The sequence below is a fragment of the Pristis pectinata genome, chromosome 2 (genome assembly GCF_009764475.1).
Source record: "Pristis pectinata isolate sPriPec2 chromosome 2, sPriPec2.1.pri, whole genome shotgun sequence".
NCBI classification, from domain to species: domain Eukaryota; kingdom Metazoa; phylum Chordata; class Chondrichthyes; order Rhinopristiformes; family Pristidae; genus Pristis; species Pristis pectinata.
In genome coordinates, this window is record NC_067406.1 from 40,903,875 (window position 1) to 40,923,885 (window position 20,011).

At 39.5% G+C, this 20,011-nt stretch overlaps 1 protein-coding gene across 1 annotated transcript in view; it reads left to right on the forward strand.

The window, feature by feature from the left end:
* The window catches only part of LOC127580669 (unconventional myosin-X), a 139,625-nt gene that overhangs the window by 105,811 nt on the left and 13,803 nt on the right, over positions 1-20,011 (forward strand). Inside the window, exons 20-27 of the mRNA XM_052034353.1 lie at positions 432-517; positions 1,112-1,159; positions 7,000-7,047; positions 8,591-8,682; positions 10,515-10,676; positions 13,874-14,004; positions 18,542-18,723; positions 19,760-19,849. Coding sequence (XP_051890313.1) covers positions 432-517; positions 1,112-1,159; positions 7,000-7,047; positions 8,591-8,682; positions 10,515-10,676; positions 13,874-14,004; positions 18,542-18,723; positions 19,760-19,849 — 839 coding nt within the window. The remainder of the gene's footprint in view (positions 1-431; positions 518-1,111; positions 1,160-6,999; positions 7,048-8,590; positions 8,683-10,514; positions 10,677-13,873; positions 14,005-18,541; positions 18,724-19,759; positions 19,850-20,011) is intronic.

The following is a 20,011-nucleotide window of genomic DNA, read 5'->3' on the forward strand; positions in this document are numbered from 1 at the left end:
ACAAGGGGGTATTAAAAACCATTACTGATATTAGCTTTTACTGATCAAGACCACAAAATTTAGAGACAGAAATTTTAAGGAAAATGCTGCTCCAACTAGCAATAAATTCTACTTGCAATAGTAACATGGCTATGTAGTTTATTTTTGTCTAAATCCTAGCCTTTACTTCTCTCACTTTTTAGATTATTATTTTGAAACAGTCAGTTGAAGGCAATTCATGAAATAAAGAAAATACATTTACTATTTATTTTTTTTTACAAAAGACGGGTGCTATCTTCATTTACTGATAGGTGGAAAAAAAGTAGACTGGGTTAATTTGAAGTAGCCTTTGTGATTTTAATGTATTCGTTCTACACTGTCCAGTGATTTTAATGTATTCATTCTACACTGTCCAGTTATTTTCATATCTCATTGATTCCAACTTGTTTCAGCTGCGATACAATGGATTATTGGAAACTACCCGGATTCGTAGAGATGGATATTCTTGGAGACCATTCTTCGAAGAATTTGTTAAAAGGTAGAACAACTTGTATTCAATGTGATAAGTATTGTGGTATACTTTGAAAAGAGGAATAAACAAATGCTGGACTTGCTAGTAGAAATGAGTTAAAAGTATGATTAAGAAAAGGGCTTTACAGGTAGGGAGAAGTCAGAAGAGGTTTACTGCATTTGTAGGTTCAGAGCAGTTGATAGTGGAGCAAAGGAGGTCTATGAGAGGCTGGACTGAAAGGTGAAAGAGGTTTCAAATGTATTTGAGGCTGTAGAAGACTTTATATGTGAGAATATAACTTTAGTCTAATGAGGAGGAGTTAATTGAAAGTTGCTGCAACAGATATGATGAAGGCTAGTAAAAATGGTGAGTGAGGAAGTGCAAATTATAAGGATTCAGATACAGAATTTTGGATGGCAGAACAGTGTGAAAATATTGCAGTGAATTGAATTCATAAAACATTTCCCTTTCCATAAATGTCTAAATGAAATTTTCTTGATAGAAATTTTCTTTGAAGTTTAATTGTAATATTATAATTTGAATGTAAATTAAGTATGTAAATCAGCACGTGAATATGTTGCAAGAAAATTAATGGATGCTGCTGATTGTGTTGTTTTACAGATATGGAATACTGCTTATTACCCCCAATGTGCCACTTACCAAAGAAAGGTAAAATGAAAACAAAAGCAAAATTGCAATCAAAAAGATTAACTGTATGTAGCTTTGCAAATGAAATTCTTTTTAAGTTACTGTTAGTTTCATTAAAATAGCTCCATATTGTTTGTATGTTTCTTAAAATTGATAACTGCTACCACATCTGAGCCCTTTGGGGAGGTTGGATGCATTTTTTGCTAAAATTCTTTCGGGTTCAGGTCACATTGGGATATACCATGCTGACGTGGCACAGCGCTTTATTGAGGTCACAGTGATCAGCTTACTGTTGCTGCTTAAGTCCTCTGTTCTTGATCAATAGTATTTATGTTTAGCAAAATAAGTACTTTTGTCTCTTTTTCTGCAAATATAATTTTGTTGAAAATGGACAATATTTTAACTGCTTGAGTTGAGTTGAATTGGCTGTGGTTGGGTACCTGAAGGGTTACGAATGATGAAAATGAAAAATTTGATTTTTAAGGTCTCATTAGAAACTAAATATGAACAATTCCAATTGGATTGAATACTTAATGTTTTACCAACAAAAGCAAAAACAGTGTCTGTCTTTCTTTCTTACAATATTTTTATTAATTCCACAAAAAGTACAGAGTACATGAATCAAAAAGAGGATAAAAATACTACTGAATACATTGTGTTAAATCATACTTGAGATCACAAAACTATATTAATAATCACGTGATAGTTAATACCAAAAAAATTGGAATAATTTTATTATATAAAAAAAAATCTAAACCCACTACCAAGACCGGAGCTGTTTGGTAAAAAGACAAGGAAAGACCCTTGTCATATAATGATATCAGCCAATATCTGTACTTTAGTCACCAGATCAAAGGTTTTGAAAATAATTCAAAAAAAGTCCCCACAGGGTTTGAACAAGATGCATGAGATTAATGCAGTAATAATATGATTGTAGTGGAACAACAACCATTCAAAGTTACTTAGGTCTTGCTCATTTTCTGCTTAAATGTGCTACGCTTTCCTCTTTTCCCGAGGCCAGGCTTGGGATGTCAGCTGCTGAGCTTGTGTTAAGAGGACTTTGTATGGAAAGGATGTATTGCAGCTGAGCATTTGTGTGTGTGTGTCTTGGAATTGGGCCAGCCATTGAGATCAGAGGATCAGGGAGATCAACCAGCAGCATCAGGGAGAGATGGTTTGGTGGGCTGGCATAATGGTGAGAGGGGGTGGGAGGGAGGTGGCAAATCAGGGATCTGAACCACCAGCATCAGGCTAGGTGGGAGGGCAAGTTTGGGAGCAGCAACATGGAGATGGGGACTATGGTGGTAGTGGAGGGGAGGAAGGCTGCTGAGCAGCTCCAGTTATGAGGAGGAACTGGAGAGACTAGGTCTGCTTTTCCTCAAGTGGAGGAGGTTAAGAGGAGAAGTGATTGAGGGTTATTATTAAAATTATGAGGGTATAGATAAGGTAGACTGCAGGAAACATTACACCTTATTGCAGGGGGATAAACCTAGAGGACATAGGGTAAGAGGAAAGAGATTTAGAGGGGATCTGAAGGGGACCTTTTTTACCCAGAAAGTGGCAAGTATCTGGAATGCACTGCCTGAAAGACTGTGGAAGCAGAGTTGACACCATTTAATAATTTTCTAGATGATCACTTTAATCGTCAAGGCATAAAGGCTCGGAGATTAATATGGATGGGTAGCCTCTAGTCAGCATGGACATGGTGGGCTGATTTGTCTGTTTCCATGTTGTATGACTCTATCAGGGGTCAGGACAAATCGGAGATCTGGGGAAATGGGGTGTTGGAATAGTGTGGGGGGTCTTTTAGTGTTGAGGGGGTGGAGAGAAGTTTGGTGATTTAATTTAAGTTTCTCACGTCCTTGCAGATCAGCAATGCAGGATAAAGGGCATGTTGTCCAAACCATGCCCCATCCCAAATGTGGAAATCAATAGTGGTTATAAAGGTCACTTGGATGGCAGGTTACATTTCCTGATTGGTGTGATTTGATCTGAAAATCACCACAGGATCTGAGTTCCTCCAGCAGATTGTTTGTTGCTCCAGGTTCAGCATCTGCAGTCTTTTGTGTACAAGTGTATACATTTGTGTGTGTATGTGTGCAAGCTCATGTTCATGTTAGTACAAGCACTGTGTATGTGTGTGTGTTAATAAATGCAAACAATGGTCAAAGAATGTGAGCTGCTGCTGCAGCAGAGAATTTCTGAAGCTTATTATTACTGAACAATTTTGGTGCTCTGCCAGATGTCCTTTGTCTTCTGTTAATTTTCACTTGTATGACAAAAATATATGGCATCAGTACTTTTATGTAATCTGCTGCTGTTAACTAAGATTGTACCATGTCATTTGTTAAACTTGGAGGATAAAATTATGCCGGATGAATTCCCTCAGCAATTTTTCCCATTCTATTGCTGTCACTACAACAAAAGATTCTGCAGCTCCACCAAAGATGAAGCAATGGAGTAATTCAGAGTCAGCTTGCAATCTGTCCACCCTTAATTTTAAATCGGGACTCTACTTTCAAGAAGCATTTAAAAAAAAATTGTCCTACTTGTTTGTAAGGAATTTTCTACAGCTGCCTTTTGATAAAGATAAAGGCAGGGGGATGGGAACCCGAGTGATAGGTCAGAGGTTGGTGCATTTAGTGTACAAGTGTAGAAAGGCTGAGGAAGGATAGGCAGTTAAAAGGGCAAAATTGCAGTCAGTTGGATGGGCTGAAGTGTGTCTACTTTTAATGTGAGAAGTATCAGGAACAAGGCTGATGAACTTGGAGCATAGGTAAGTACATGGAACTACGACGTTGTGCCCATTACACAGACTTGGCTGTCACAAGAGCAGGAATGGCTGCTGGATATTCCAGGGTTTAGGTGTTTCAAAAGGAATCGGGATGGAGGTAAAAGAGGTGGGGGAGTGGCTTTGCTGATCAGGGACAGTGTCACAGCAGTAGAAAAGGAGGACATCCTGGAGGGATTATCTACTGAGCCAGTGTGGGTGGAAGTCAGAAACAGGAATGGAGTGATCACTCTATTGGGAGTATTCCACAGAGCCCCTAATAGCAGCAGAGACACTGAGGAGCAGGTTGGGAGTCAGATTTTGGAAAGGTGCAAAAATAACAGGGTTGTTGTCATAGGTGATTTCAACTTCCCTAATATTGATTGGCACTTCCTTAGTGGAAAGGGGATGGATAGATAGGGCAGAGTTTGTTAGATGTGACCAGAAGGGATTCCTGACACAGTATATGGAGAGGCCATACTGGACCTCTCGACAATGAGCCTGATCAGGTTTTAGATCTCTTGGTGGGAGAGCATTTTGGAGACGGTAACCATAACTCCTTGACTTTTACCATAGCCTTGGAGAGGGATAGAAGCAGATGATATGGGAAAGTATTTAATTGGGGGAAGGGGAATTATGATGCTATTAGGCAGGAACTTGGGAACGTAAATTGGGAACCGATGTTCTTGGGGAAGTGCACGACAGAAATGTGAAGGTTTTATCGGGAGTATTTGCATGGTGTTCTGGATAGGTTTATCTCATTACTTCAGTGGTGGGCAAATTACTGGAGAAGGTTCTTAGAGACAGGATTTATGGGCATTTAGGGAAGCATAGGCTGATTAGGGGCAGTCAGCATGGCTTTGTGAGGGGCAGGTCGTGCCTCACGAGCCTGATTGAATTCTTTGAGGATGTGACAAAGCACATTGAAGGTAGAACAGTGGATGTGGTGTACATAGATTTTAGTAAGGTGTTTGATAAGGTTCCTCATGGAAGGCTCATTCAGAAAGTCAGGGGGCATGGGATCTAGGGAAACTTGGCTGTGTGGATTCAGAATTGGCTTGCCCATTAGAAGAGAGGGTGGTTGTAGCTGGAGTCTATTCTGCCTGGAGGTCAGTGACCAGTGGTGTTTTGCAGGGACCTGTTCTGGGACCCCTGCTCTTTACGATTTTTATAAATGACTTGGGTGAGGATGTGGAAGGGTGGGTTAGTAACTTTGCAGATGACACTAAGGTTGGTGGCATTGTGGATAGTGTAGGAGGTTGCTGTAGGTTACAACAGGACATTGATAGGATGCAGAGCTGGGCTGAGAAGTGGCAGATGGAGTTCAACCCGGAAAAGTGTGAAGTGATACATTTCATGAGATCGAATTTGAAGGCAGAATATAAGGTTAATGGCAGGACTCCTAACAGTGTGGAGGAATAGAGGGATCTTGGGGTCCACGTCCATAGATCCTTCAAGGTTTCTGTGCAGATTGATAGGGATATTAAGAAGGCGTATGGTGTGTTGGCCTTCATTAGTCGGCGTATTGAGTTCAAGAGCCACGAGGTAATGTTGCAGCTCTATAAAACTCTGGTTAGACCACACTTGGAGTATTGTGTTCAGTTCTGGTCACCTCATTATAGGAAGGATGTGGAAGTTTTAGAGAGGGTGCAAAGGAGATTTACCAGGATGTTGTCTGGATTGGAGAGCATGTCTTATGAGGATAGGTTGAGTGAGCTGGGGCTTCTCTCTTTGGAGAGAAGGGGGATGAGAGGTGACTTGATAGACGTATACAAGATGACGAGAGGCATAGATCAAGTGGACAGTCAGACTTTTTCCCAGGACAAAAATGGCTTCCACAAGGGGGCATAATTTTAATGTGATCAGAGGAGTGTATAGGAGGGATGTCAGAGGTAAGTTTTTTTTATACAGAAAGTGGTGGGTGCATGGAACGCACTGCCGGCAGAGGTGGTGGAAGAAGGTACGTTATGGGCATTTAAGAGATTCTTAAATAAGCACATGAATGATAGAAAAATGGAGGGACGTGTGAGAGGGAAGGGTTAGATAGATCTTAGAGCAGGATAAAATGTCGGCACAACATTGTGGGCTGAAGGGCCTGTACTGTGCTGTTTTGTTCTATAAGTGAAACTGAGGTGTACATACTGAAGACAGCCAGATTCAGTTGCTTGATACCAGTTAACTGATCAAAGTGGCAGTGAAGAAGCTACAGTTAATTAAGGAAGGAATAAACTGCCTTTACATTTTCTCGACCCCTGAAAGAAAATATGCACATTGAATCTGCTAAAGATGACTAACGCTTTTTTCGTCAAATAGATGCCCTCCAGGCATCACAAAACTAACAGAAATTGCATGTGCAAAAATAGCACAACAAGAACTGATAACTGTACAGCCAACAAGGAAATTAGAAAAATAAAAGGTCAGTCATGATATGATCTATTATAAATCCTTGCATATCTTAAAGCATTGTTAAATGTCAACAAGGTTTATTTGATAACATTCCAATTCTGAGGTAGCAAATTGCCAGCTCATGGAGAAAATGAGCACATATTTTAATCTGGTACATCAATGTCATTCTAAAGAGGTGCTACATTGATAGATGTACAGTCCTCCAAGTGTGATTATATAATATTGTGAGTATTTGAACATGGAATTGTATTTAAGATGGGGCAATATCTCCTGGTATTTCTTCCTTATTCAAACAGATTATTGGTTACATTCAATATATGTGGGAAATTGCTATGTGTAAGGCTGCTTCCATGTTGAGTTGCATAACAGTGAATTCAAAGTATTTAATTACATATAAATGAAAATCAAAAGGCTGCAGATGATGAAATTTTGAAATAAAAACACAAGTTTCTGGAAACACTCTGCTGGGCAGGCAGCATCTGAAGAAAGAAGTATACAGTTAATGTTTAAAGTTGAAGAATCTGAAACATTAACCCTGTTTGTCTTTCCACAGATGCTGCCTGACTTATGAGTGTTTCCAGCATTTTCTGCTTTTAATTCTGTCTTTATGTAATCTCCAGAGAACTATCCTTTTATGTAATGTGTCCATTCTTTATGGTAAAATTGAGTTTTCTTTCTACCTCAGTTGTCTAGCTATTCTTCAAACTACTGACCTGAAGGACTGGAAATCTGGGTAAGTTGCATTCCAAGGGCAGCATTGCTGAAAGTATCAGAAGTACAGACTAAAAACTTGGATAGTTTGCATTCTATACTTGTTCATTCTTTAGCGCACATGGGTACTGAAACTGGGTTTCATGGGTACATGAAACTGGAAATATGATGCCCTGATCTACAGAAATAAGCGACAGATCAGTTATGATCTAAAAGTTGTTGGCATTTGAAATGGGATCCTTAATCTGTCTTGTTCATAAAATGTTCTGCCCAAAGCATGAGCCTGTGTTTTATTAGATGCTGTGTCACCAACTGCAGCATTTCCTGCTCTACAGGTTTCCGATATTCAACATTCATGGACTTTGTTTCATCTATTTTCTGCATATCTGCATAATTTTCAATTAGAATCAAATATGTCCATGCCTCTTATCAGTGTTCTATCCTTCACCTTTCATTGACATCACTTCAGTTAAGCTCTGCTGCCTAATTTATGCTTCCTCGTGCACTTGCTCTCCCAATATTTAAACTTAAGCTTTTTATCTGTACATAAACTGTTGTTTGGCATTCTCATTCTTTCTTTGTAATCTCAAATTCAGAAGTGTTAATAAAGCAAATAGGGAAATTTCAGGCTGGATGTTAACTCCGAGGCAAGGAGGAAGTGGTGGGAAGAATGGGGTACAATGGTTGGCAGTTGGGAAATGTGAATATACAGGAACTGAAGAATGTGTCTCAGTTGTTATTGTAAAGCTTCCCACTCACAGCCTGCCTGCTTGATAAAGTGTCTGCCTGTCAGACAGTAACTCTGCAGAACAAAGTCCAAGTCTGTACTAGACTGAGACCAATCAAGACCAGTGATGTGATGATGTAGTCTTTTGTTAAGGATTAAATCAAATCAATGATGGGGATTAAATGGTATACATGGGAAGTTTGATTGCAGATAATTACCATGGGAGCTGATGCAGAGGAGGTAGGGTTGTGGTCTTATTTGAGGAAAGGGTTTACTAGGTAGTTGTTTGGGCTGGGAGGGATTCCTCCTGCTCCTCCCAGCCCACAAACTGTCCTGTAATAACTTGTCTTATGGCCTCTGCTCTTCCTGCCTCCTTTCACTACTGTGATCCCTGAACCCAGGGAGACCCAGCAGCCTGTGCTTAAAAACAGAATCCACTGTTAAAGGTGGCATAAGGTTTCATGAATTATTTAAACAATTAACCCACAACCCAGATCTATCTCTTGTCCTGCTTCTATTATAGCAACTTATGGACAGGTTTGAGGTGGGCTGGGTTCCTGTTTCACACTTCTGGCTTTTTAACTCTCCAACCCAAGTTAACCCATTCAATTCTGGTGATTGAAATTCCATTCTCTATTTCTGCCCATTGAATTGTCGATATTTATTAATATTAATGAAGTCTGTGTGTGTATAAACCAAATATCATTCTTGTAAGCCAATTTATTCTGGTTATGTTAACAAATCCTGCACTCCATGTCTGTCTTATGATATTTGAACCCAATTAGTGTTGTATTACTGATTTCTTCAAGTTTGAGCTTTTTTTCCCCTTCTCCTGCAGAAAATCGCGTCTATTCTTTAAATACTGGCATCAGGATCAATTAGCAAAGTGCATCGAAAAACTTGAAAAAGCTGCATTAATTATCCAGAAAAGTAAGCAAAAAAGCTTTCAATTTAGATCTTAAAACTTGTTCTTAATGAGGGAGAATTTACCTTTTTTGAAGTTTTTAGTAATATTTTAACTTGGTTAAAGAAACAGAATTGATGAATGGCAACCTAAAGTTTTGAAGACTGTAGGAGATGTAGTCCAATTGCCTTGAAAGGAACTAATTTTCAATTTTAATTCTCAAATATCTTTCAAACTCTGTTCCGTGAATTGCTAAATTTTGCTATCTTAGACCATTTCCCAGGAATATAGCCCCAAATAACATCGGACAATCAGGTTCTAATTCTTTGCTTACAGTCATTGCCCTCCAATATTGCAGTTCCGGTTCCTTGCTGTGATCGGACCTGTCTACACCTGGAGATCAATATGCATTGAAATAAGTTTTAGAGATCTATGTAATCTGAATTTCTGCTTAGTGCCGGGCAAAGTTCAAAGGCAGTAATCCTCAGCACCATTTGCCAGTCCTTCACATATAAAACAGTTCATTTAACCTCTAGATAATGGCCATTTTTGGGCTGACAAGTAACAGGCATGGTGCTGAATAAACAACAAGTAATAACCATCCCAAGCAAAAAAAAAGCTTTGCTATTTCTCAAGCTTCAATGGCATTATCATCAATGAGTCTCCAACAACACTGTTGAACAGAAATTAGAGCAGACGAGCAACACTGATATCAAGGATGCTCTGTGACATGATGTTCACTTCCTGATTCCTCAGACCCTTGCTACCACTAACAAGGCTGAAGGCAGAAGTGTGGTAGAATACTTGTGTTCATCTGGATAGGAGCAGCCACAGGAACACGATGTTTGATGTCATCCAGAACAGAGCAAATTGGCCTGTCACTCTGCCCAGAATCCACCTCCTCCATTACTAGTATACCACAGATGTAGTATATCATCTGTAGAATGCTTGCAGCTATTCAAGAATCTCTCTTTGATGGTACCACCTTCCATTCATGTCTACTGCCAACAATAAGAACAAGACCAGTAGTGCTTTGGGACCAATGTCACCTAGACATCCATAATCTCTCCTCAAGCTCTCTCTCCCTGAACCCCTCCTTAATCAAACACTATTCTGCTTTGGGTGTATGTTGCAAGTTAACTGTTGCTACATCAATATTATGCGATTCATATCAAAAGACGTAGTTGGAGGCCCATTACCTTAATGTGCAACAGGTCAGGAACAGCCACCAATTTCTTGAAAAAAAATGTGTTATCTGTCTTAATGGGCTATTGTCAACAAGATTTTCATGTTGGCCTTTTGACTTCATATATTTGTTAGTTAACGTTGCCACAACATCTTATTGGATACTGTGACTGGTGGTTCTCATTCTTTGGTTAAATTATTTCCTTAAAGATAAACTGAGAGCAACTAACAAGCTCCCTGAAATTTTTCCTAACCATGTCGAAAGCCACTGATCAAGAGCAGGAGTCCTTCTTTTCCCCAAAATATAGGATGGATGAAAAAAGACCATGGAGTATAAATAGCAGAATCGATGTTTTGGGCACGTAGCCTGTTTCTGATAGAATATTCTGTGTGAAAGGTTAATCTTATAGTCATACAAAGGCATTTTCAAAGTTGAAACTTTTCTCTGCTCTTGAAAATGACTGTTGATTTCTCTTTGAGAATGCCTCTGATCCAGCTAAGCAAAAAATTTCATCAGAGTTTAAAGACTATCTTGCATAATTGTGCTGCTCTTATTCTCCTTCATAACAGGTTTATATTTTATGTTTATTTTTACTTTTAAGTTAATAAAATCATTGCCTTAGAGAACTGTCAAATTGAATTGGCCCAATTTATTTTGCTGTTTATTCTTCAGGTTATAAAAGATTCCGCTGTCAAAGCAAGTATAAAGTTTTATTGCTCGAGCTACAAAATCAGCGTCGGCTGGAACTGGAAAGACAAATCGAAGAAAGACATCAGATTGAATTGGAGCAAGAAATGGAAAGAAAAAAGCAGGAAATGGAATGGAAAAATGAAGGTGGGATTTGAGTGTCCTGCAAGGGTTCTTAATGCTAATGCTACAATATCACATTGTTGATCAATTAAGTTTAATTGTTCAGAATGGGGAACATTATGGATAGTACATTCAGACTGATGTGGTCACATCAGAGGCTCAAGTGTTCAGACAGAGGGTACAGGTAACTGCCAGACAGTCCATGAGGAGCAGGGAGATAGGGCAGGAGTCCCCTGAGAAAATCTTGCTCACTTACAGGTTACTCCCATTGCCATTATTATTGATGCCATTATTAGTGATGCTTCCTTGGAGGAGAGCATTCGGAGCCAGTCAGCACCACTACTGCTCAATTATGCTGAAGGGGAAGAAGAAGAGTGAGCGAGTAATAGTGATAAGGAATTCAGTAGTTAAGGTGTTTCTGCAGCTGAAAACATGACTCCAGAATGGTATGTTGCCAAGGTCAAGGATATCACTGAATGGCTGCAGAGTAATCTGAAGGGGGAGAGCCAACAGCCAGAGGTCATGGTCCAAATATGTACTAATGACATGGGTTGAGAAAGAGATGCAGTGCTATAGGCAGAGTTTAGGGAGCAAGGAAAGGAGTTCAAAAGCAGGACCTTAAAGACAATAATCACTGTTTTACTCCCAGTCCCACCTGGTAACAAAATGGAATTAGGAAGATAGATCAAATTAGTACATGGCTGGAGAGAGGATACAAGAGTGAGTGCTTTAGATTTCTGAGCCACTGGGATCATTTTTGGGGCAGGTGAACCTATACATGGCCAGGAACAATAACCTTGAAAGGGTTTGCTTGTGCTACTGGGGAGGGTTTAAACCTGGGAATGGAAACCTCATTTGGAAATTCAGGAAACGTAACAGGAGGTGAAAAATACTGATATTAACATCAGTAATATTACTTAATTAATATCAGTAATCAGGAAATGCTAGGATCTATTTAGCAGAATTCCTAAGAAAAGAATAATGGTATTGAATGGAATCACAATGGATTTATGAAAGGAGAATCATGTTTGGCTAATCTACTAAAGTTCTTTGAAAATGCACTTAATAGAATATATAGGAGGAACCAGCAGGTGTGGTGTATTTGGATTTTTGATAAGGTCCCACACAGGAGGTTAGCTAACATAGTAAAGCACAGAAAATTGGGAGTAAAGTAGTGATATGGATTAAAAATTGGTTATTGGACAGAAAGGAAAGAGTGTGAATAAATAGGTTGGCAGGCTGTAATAAATGGGATGCCGCAGGGATTGGTGCATGGACCCAGCTATTCACAATCTATATCAATGATTTGGGTGAGGGGTGAAATGTCATATTTGAAAGTTCCTGATGATACTAAACTAGGTGGGGTTATAACTATGGATGAAGTTATAAAGATGCTTCAAGGGGATGCAGACCAGCTGAGAAACTGGGGGAGAAAATGGAAGATGGAATATAACATCGAAGTTGTGAGGTCATCCATTTTGATGTACAATGCAAGAAAGCAGTGTATTTTTAAGTGGTGAGTGTTCATGTTTAAAGGGACCTAGATATGCATGTACACAAGCTACTGAGAATAACATGCAGATGCAACAAGCAATTAGGAAAATGTTAGTTTTTATTGTGAGAGGATTTGAACACGTGAGTAACAAAGTCTTACTACAATTAATAATTATAATTAATACTCCACACCAGGAGAATTCTGTACAGTTTTGGTCTCCTTACTTAAAATACTTGCCTAGATAGATGCAGCAAAGATTCACTATTCTGGTTCCAGGGACGGCGATGTTTGCCATATGAGGAGAGATCTAGCAGGCTTGAGTTTAGAAGGATGGGAGAAGATCTTGCATAGCTTGACAGGATTGATAGAGATTTTCCCCTAGCTGAGAAGTCTACAACAAGCAGTCGCTGCCAGGAATAGGCTATTTAGGACTGAGATGAGGAGAAACTTCTTCATTCACAGGGTGGTGTATCTTTGAAATTCTTGGGGTTATTGCGATCATACAAAACAGATTTATTGTTTTCTGGGTATTAAGGGAATCGAGGGAAATTACTATGATACAGGTAAATGATGTTGAGGTAGAAGATCAGCCATGAACTTGATGAATGGCAGGGCAGATTGGCTTTTTTTTCTTGGAGTTATGGGCTAGGCAAAGGGTTGTACTTCAGGGTGGAGCAGAGATCTGCCTGGTTTTCTCCACCAATCTGTTAGATTTCCACCTGAATACATATCTTGTGTCTATCCTCCTTGTCCAGGGATGTCCCATTTGTACTAATACCACAAATGGGTTTCATTGGAAAAAGCTCAATGATGTAATTCTTAAAAAAAAAAGTAATCAATCCCAGATCAATTCTTTTTATATTCTTAATCAAACTTGCTAACAAAAGCAAGTGGGAAAAATGTTTTTTTTTAGTCTTTTGGTTCTCTAAGCCACCATCCTCTCCTCCAGAGAAGGTGGATAACACACATGAGTAGTAAGCTGGATGGCACAAGCAACATTGTTAGTAGAGCTGCCTCCTTGTAGCTCCAGTGACCCAGGTTTGATCCTGACCTCTGCCATCAATGTGGAATTGGCACATCCTCCCTATGACCACTTGGGTTTCCTCTGGATGCTTCTCTCTCCACCCATATCCCAAGAAGATGTGGGTTGGTAGGTTAATTGGCCACTGTAAGTTAACACTAGTGTGTAGATGAATGGTAGAATCCTGGGAGAGTTAATAGGAAAGTAGGGAGAATAACATGGGTTAGGGTAGGATTAGTGGAAAATGGCTGATGAAGACTCAGTGGACTGAGTTTGCCAAGAATAAGAATGGTTGTGACAGTCCATTATTTCTACTAGCTTGTAAAACGCCTTGGATTTACTATCTTTGATTTAAATACATAAGAAATAAAGGAAAGAAAATTAAGTGGGCATGAAAATAAGTACTCAATCATTTAAATTGTGCACAAGAACATGGACATGAATAACCACCAATGCAATCTCGTCACCATCTGAGATTCTGCCAACAACAGTTGTGTCTTTGACAAATTTATAGATGGTGTTTGAGCTGTGCCTAGCCACACAGTCATGAGAGAATAGAGTGGCTAAGCATGCATCGTTTTGGTGCGCCTGTGTTGATTGTCAGTGAGGAGAGATGTTATTACCGATCTGCACTGTTGTGTGCAATCAGTTGCATGTAAAGAAAAAAAAAGTTTTAATCTGTTAATCAAAATTCTTACTGTGCAGGACCAGTTACACCACCAGTTCCACTTCCAAGAAAAAAGAAGCCACTCCCTCGACCTCGTGCTGTAGCTGTAGATAAATTTCACAAAGCTGTCCAGCCTCCTGTTCCCAGACCCCGGAGTAAATTAGTGGAGGTATGTTTTTCTTTGAGCCTTGTTTTTATATTTCTAAGAAGAAATTGTACTTTGATTTCCCAATTATTTTTTCACTTCTAAGTTGTGATGTGTTACTGTATGAATTCTCCATGTGTGATAAATAAATTTGCAAATATTTCTATTGGAAGAAGAACTGGTCAGATTTTAATTCAGCATACTGCTCTCTTTAGAAGTGCCAGAGTGCAAGTTTTTGGCTTGTCAACAACTAATTTTGACAAAGCTTAATTTTTGAGGTTTATAGCTAAGCTGTCTGGAACAGGGTTACATACTATTATCAGGAAGGGGGAAATGCCAGCAGTGTCCATTTCCATCATTGCTGTTGTACATAATGAAATTAGTGACCTAACCATTTATTGGAGTATAGGAACAAAGAGTCAAAAGTAGGCCTTTTAACTCCTACAGTCTGTTCAACCATTCAATATGATCAAGGCTTATCTGTAACCTAACTCCATTTATCTGCCTTTGTCCCAAATTTCTCAATATATTGATCAATTTTTTAAAAAAATTGTTATTTTTAATTAGTAATTGACCTAACATTAATTGTCTTTACCTTTTGAGGGAGTACATTCTCAGTTTTGTAAGTAGGATTGGTTCCTAACATCAGTCCTGAAAGGCTTGACCCTAAATAATTTTCAGGAGTATGCACCCAAATCAAAATCTTGCATCTAGAGGAAATAGTTTCTCTCTGTAATTTTTTTTTTGTTGCCATTATCATAAAATATTTAATTAGTTTGCCCCTTGATCTTCTAAATTCAGAGAATTCAGCCCTACTTTGTGCAAACTCTCCTTTATATATTAACCAACTTGACTCTTGTGGTACATAGAACAGTACAGCACAGTACGGGCCCTTTGGCCCACGATGTTGTGCCAACCTATATAAATCTATTCCACGATCAACCTAACCCTTCCCTCCCACACAGACCATAACCCTCCATTTTTCTTGTGTCCATGTGCCTATCTAAGACTCTTTCAAATGTTCCCATTGTATCAGCCTCTACCACCACCCCTGGCAGTGCTTTGCAGACTCCCACCACTCTGTGTTTAAAAACCTACCTCTGACATCTCCCCTAAACTTTCCTCCTCTGTCCTTAAATGGATATCCTCTGGTATTGGCCATTACCACCCTGGGGAAAAGGTGCTGGCTGTCCGCTCTATCTATGCTTCTCATAATCCTGTACACCTTTATCAAGTTGCCTCTCATCCTGTGTTGCTCCAAAGAGAAAAGCGCTAGCTCACTCAACCTATTCTCATAAGACATGTTCTCTAATCCAGGCAGCATCCTGGTAAAACTCCTCTGCGCCCTCTCTAAAGCTTCCACATCCTTCCTGTAATGAGGTGACCAGAACAGAACACATTTCTCTAAGTGTGGTCTAACCAGAGTTTTATAGATCTGCAACATTGCCTTGCAGCTCTTGAATTCAATCCGCCGACTAATGAAGGCCAGCACACCATACGCCTTCTTAACAACCCTATCAACCTGTGCAGCAACCTTGAGGGATCTATGGATGTTGACCCCAAGATCCCTCTGTTCCTCCACACTGCTAAGAATCCTGCCATTAACCTTGTACTCTGCTTTAAAGTTCGATCTTCCAAAGTGTATCACTTCACACTTTTCCAGACTGAACTCCATCTGCCACTTCTCCTTCCAACCCTGCATCCTGTCTATATCCTGTTGTAACCTGCAACAACCTTCTACATTATCCACAACACCTCCAACCTTCGTCTCATCTGCAAACTTACTAACCCACCCCTCCACTTCCTTATCCAAGTCATTTATAAAAATCACAAACAGCAGGGGTCCCATATCAGATCCCTGCGGAACACCACTGGTCACTGTCCTCCAGGCAGAATACGCTCCATCCACTACCACCCTCTGCCTTCTGTGGGCAAGACAATTCCAAATCCACACAGCCAAGTTTCCATGGATCCCAGGCTTCGTGACTTTCTGGATGAGCCTAACATAGGGAACCTTGTCAAATGCCTTACTAAAATCTGTATACACCACATCCACTGCTCTACCTTCATCAATTTGTTTTGTCACCTCAAAAAAAAACTCAATTAGGCTCATGAGGTATGACCTGCCCCTCACAAAGCCATGCTGACTATCCCTAATAAGACTGTGCTTCTCCAAATGCTTGTAAACACTGTCCTTAAGAATCCTCTCCAATAGTTTGCCCACCACTAACGTAAGATTTACTAGTCTATAGTTCCCAGTCTTGAACAACATTTACCATCTCCATTCCTCTGATATCACTCCTGTGGCCAGGGAGGACGCAAAGATGATCATCAACACGCCAGCAATCTCTTCCCTCGCTTCCCACAGTAACTTGGGGTATATCCCATCCGGCCCTGGTTACTCATTCATCCTAATGTTTTTCAGAAGCTGCAACATTACCTCCTCCTTAACCTCGACATGCACATTAGCCTGTTCTACGCTGACCTCACATTCGTCAAAATCCCTTTCCCTGGTGAACACTAAAGCAAAGTATTCATTAAGGACCTCTCCTACCTCCTCCACCTCCAGACACATTTTTCCCCCTTTATCCCTGAGCAGTCCTACACTCACTCTAGTCATCCTCCTGTTCTTCCCGTACGTGTTGAATACCTTGGGGTTTTCCTTAATCCTACTTGCCAAGGCCTTCTCATGTCCCCTTCTCAAGTCTCATCTTAAGCTCCTTCCTGGCTACCTTTATAATTCTCAAGAGCCCTGCCTGATTTTTGCCTCCTAAACCTTGACTAAATTTCCTCCTTCCTCTTGACTAAATGTTCCACCTTTCATGGTAGGTTCCTTCATCCTACCATCCTTTCCCTGTCTCAGTGGGACATACCTATCCAGAACCCCATGCAAGTGCTCCCTAAACAACGTCCACATTTCTGCTGTGCATTTCTCTTGGAACATCTGTTCCCAATTTACGGTCCCAAGTTCCTGCCTAATGCCATTGTAATTAGCCTTCCCCAATTAAATACTTTCCCATATCATCAGTTCATAATGCTTTGCTGTTAAGTTTTAAATGCACACCCTTTATGCCCATAATTTTGTACCTATGGTGTTCTCACTGCTCCAGATTTAATCTAAACAAGACCTTTACAAAGGCATTAACAACTGTAGAATAAGTTCTACCCTTATAAAGGCCAGATTCTGTTGTCCATTTTGATTATTTTCTTTACCTGCCAATGAATGGGTGATTTATGTATGTGAAGCCTTAAGTTTTTAAAGGATCTCTATTGTTGTTAGTTTTTCACCATTTAGAAAGTACTCTTTTCTCACCCATAAGCCTAAAATGATCCATGTAAGGCCCAATATTATATTTGCCTTATTTTGAATTATTTTGCTACAATTTTGACTAGTTGCTAAACTATTGATACTACTTCATGTTATGCTATCATCTATGTACTGACTTTGTGTGTGTCATCAGCAACCTTGGATATGTTCTATCTCATCCAAAAATGTTTCCTCGTTCTTGGTTCCTAAAACCATAGATGACTTGAAAAATATTTTCACACAGTGAGTGTTGGAGGTCTGAAATGCATGCCAGGGCTAGAGGTGGAAGCCAATTCAATTGTAGCATTCAAGAGGAGGTTGGATAAATATCAGAAAGAAAAGAATTTGCAGGGCTATGAAGAAAGGGCAGAGATGTGGGGCTAATTGATATCAATGGGCTAAATGGCTGCCTTCCATGCTGTGCTTTTGTAAACAGATCCTTGTGGAACATCATTAATCACATCTTGTTAATTAGAGAACGTGCCTATTGTCTCCACTGTCTATCACTTGCCGCTGACCCAATTTCCTACCCAAGATAATATTTGCCTTCAATTCCATTAATGATTGTTACAGGGCTAGAATTATTACTGAGCTGTCTCGAATTCTCTTCAGAGGAAAAGCAAGGGATTATTTTGCTTCAAGTGATCACAAAACAGTTTTTTTTTTGTAAAGTTTAATTGTCTTAAAAGAATGACTTTAGACTAATGCCACTGCACCAAATCTTTAATTGTAATTTATGAAGTATATGTTCATGAAATAATTTATTTGAATCATCTTTTCTTTCTGTATATGACTGTTAAACTTTGTAGTTTAATTTTCATCATTTTTGATCCCTGTCATTTTAACGAGAAGAGAATTTCATTCCTTTTAGAATAATTTCAATAAATATGGCCACAGTGTTGGTGATGAGTCTGAAGGGGAGGGATGAAAATGGCTGCCAGACCCCACAAATTTATTTTTCACGTTTTTCTATTTTCCCAATTTGAAAGCTTAGCTGACAAACCAAATTAAGCCAAAGCTAAGGACATTTGGATGATCACCATCATTTGGAAATCGGGGATTAATATTTAGGTTTGTATGTTCTGTTGCATGTGTTTAGAGCACTGGTATGAGTAGTGACCTTAGATTTCAACTGTGTTTCAATGGGCACAGCTATACATCCAATAGCTAGTATCTTCCACTGTTCACTTTAATGACTCAGTAGGAGATCTAACTGATTTAAGATACCTACTATAAACAAAGCTTTTGTTTTAGGCAACTCCCTTTGATAATTCTCGGGAGCACATGAACAGTACTTGGCTTCAAGAGCAGGCAGAGAAAGAGCAGCGAATTAACAAGAAACGAGCTACAATTCGGTGGTTCAAAGAAACTCAGGCTCGAAAAGTAGTTCAGAATGGCACGTTCCCTTGCTGGTTTCATGGGATGATTACAAGACGGTGAGTGTGGTTTAAGTCTAGTTGGGTGGGATTTATCCTTAACATTGATAATCACAATACCATGGTCAATGTTATTGATTGTAAATGTGGTATTGAATGATTTAACTAAACAAAACTTCAGGTTCCTAATTCTGCTTGAAGATACTGAAAGTAGTGCATTAGTTACAGGCAGGCAACATACCTGGTGTTTGATGTCCACTGCTTGGGAAGTTTATCGTTACTAGGGATTGAGAATTGATGTGGGTTTGTGGGAGAGGCAGGTAAGTAATTGAAATTGGACTGGCTTGAGTCAGCTTTCTTGTGCCAACGATGCTGAAACAGCACTCAACTGCCACTATGAAAGCTTGCTTCTGTGACTGGTGTGTAGATGCTGCAGGCCAGGCACATGCTGTTGAAATTTATGGAAGGGGCTCAACGTGTGTTCCATGTCATTGGTTGCCACCTGCGCACATCTTGCTTATGTGTGTTTATCAGACAGACAAGTGGAAGTCCAATCATATATATTCCATGTGGCAAGTTCTCCAATTTTCACTTGCTTTATTTTTCCTGGAAGTTGAAATGTGCAATACATAAAAATGCAATCCAATATCTAGGCAGATGTTAATTAATGCTACAGAGGCAAATAAATCTATATTGCATGTACCATTTTCTATTTCAGCAAGATGACAAAAACCAGAAATATGAAAGAACACAAAGCTAAAGCAATTTTGGATTTGTAGGCAAGACTTATTCAAGCCATCTGACGTGTTGGCACTTAACCTGTCTTGCAAAATCTCACCCACTGATAATTGGGCTGAAATTGGCAATGGGGTGATGCAGTAAAGAGAAGTACAGACTTAATGTGTGGTCGGCAGTGAGTGCTGAATCAATAGACTTTCTTCCAACCACACCTGGACCAAGGCTTTAGTGAAGTTGGGCAGTCTTTATTGTCATGTCAGTTTTATTTTAAATATTCTTTGCTCTGTCTTATTTTGGGTGTTTCTTCTTTATTTGCAAATGTGTACCACATAATACATTTTTATACTTTGAATTGCAGTGAAAGTGAAAACCTGTTGGCAAACCAACCTTTAGGTTGCTTCTTGATACGTGTCAGTGGAAGTAGGGAAGGGTACACGTTAACTTTCAGGTAATCTTTTTTTGTCGTTTAAAATCATTAGCCTCACCTGAAAGTGTTCTGTTACCAGTGGAAACTCTCCCTCCCTTGTACTTTTCTCTCTTTCCCTCCTACTTCACTCTCTCTCCCTTGTATTTCTTTCTTTCTGTCCCTTACTTCATGCACTCTTTCCCT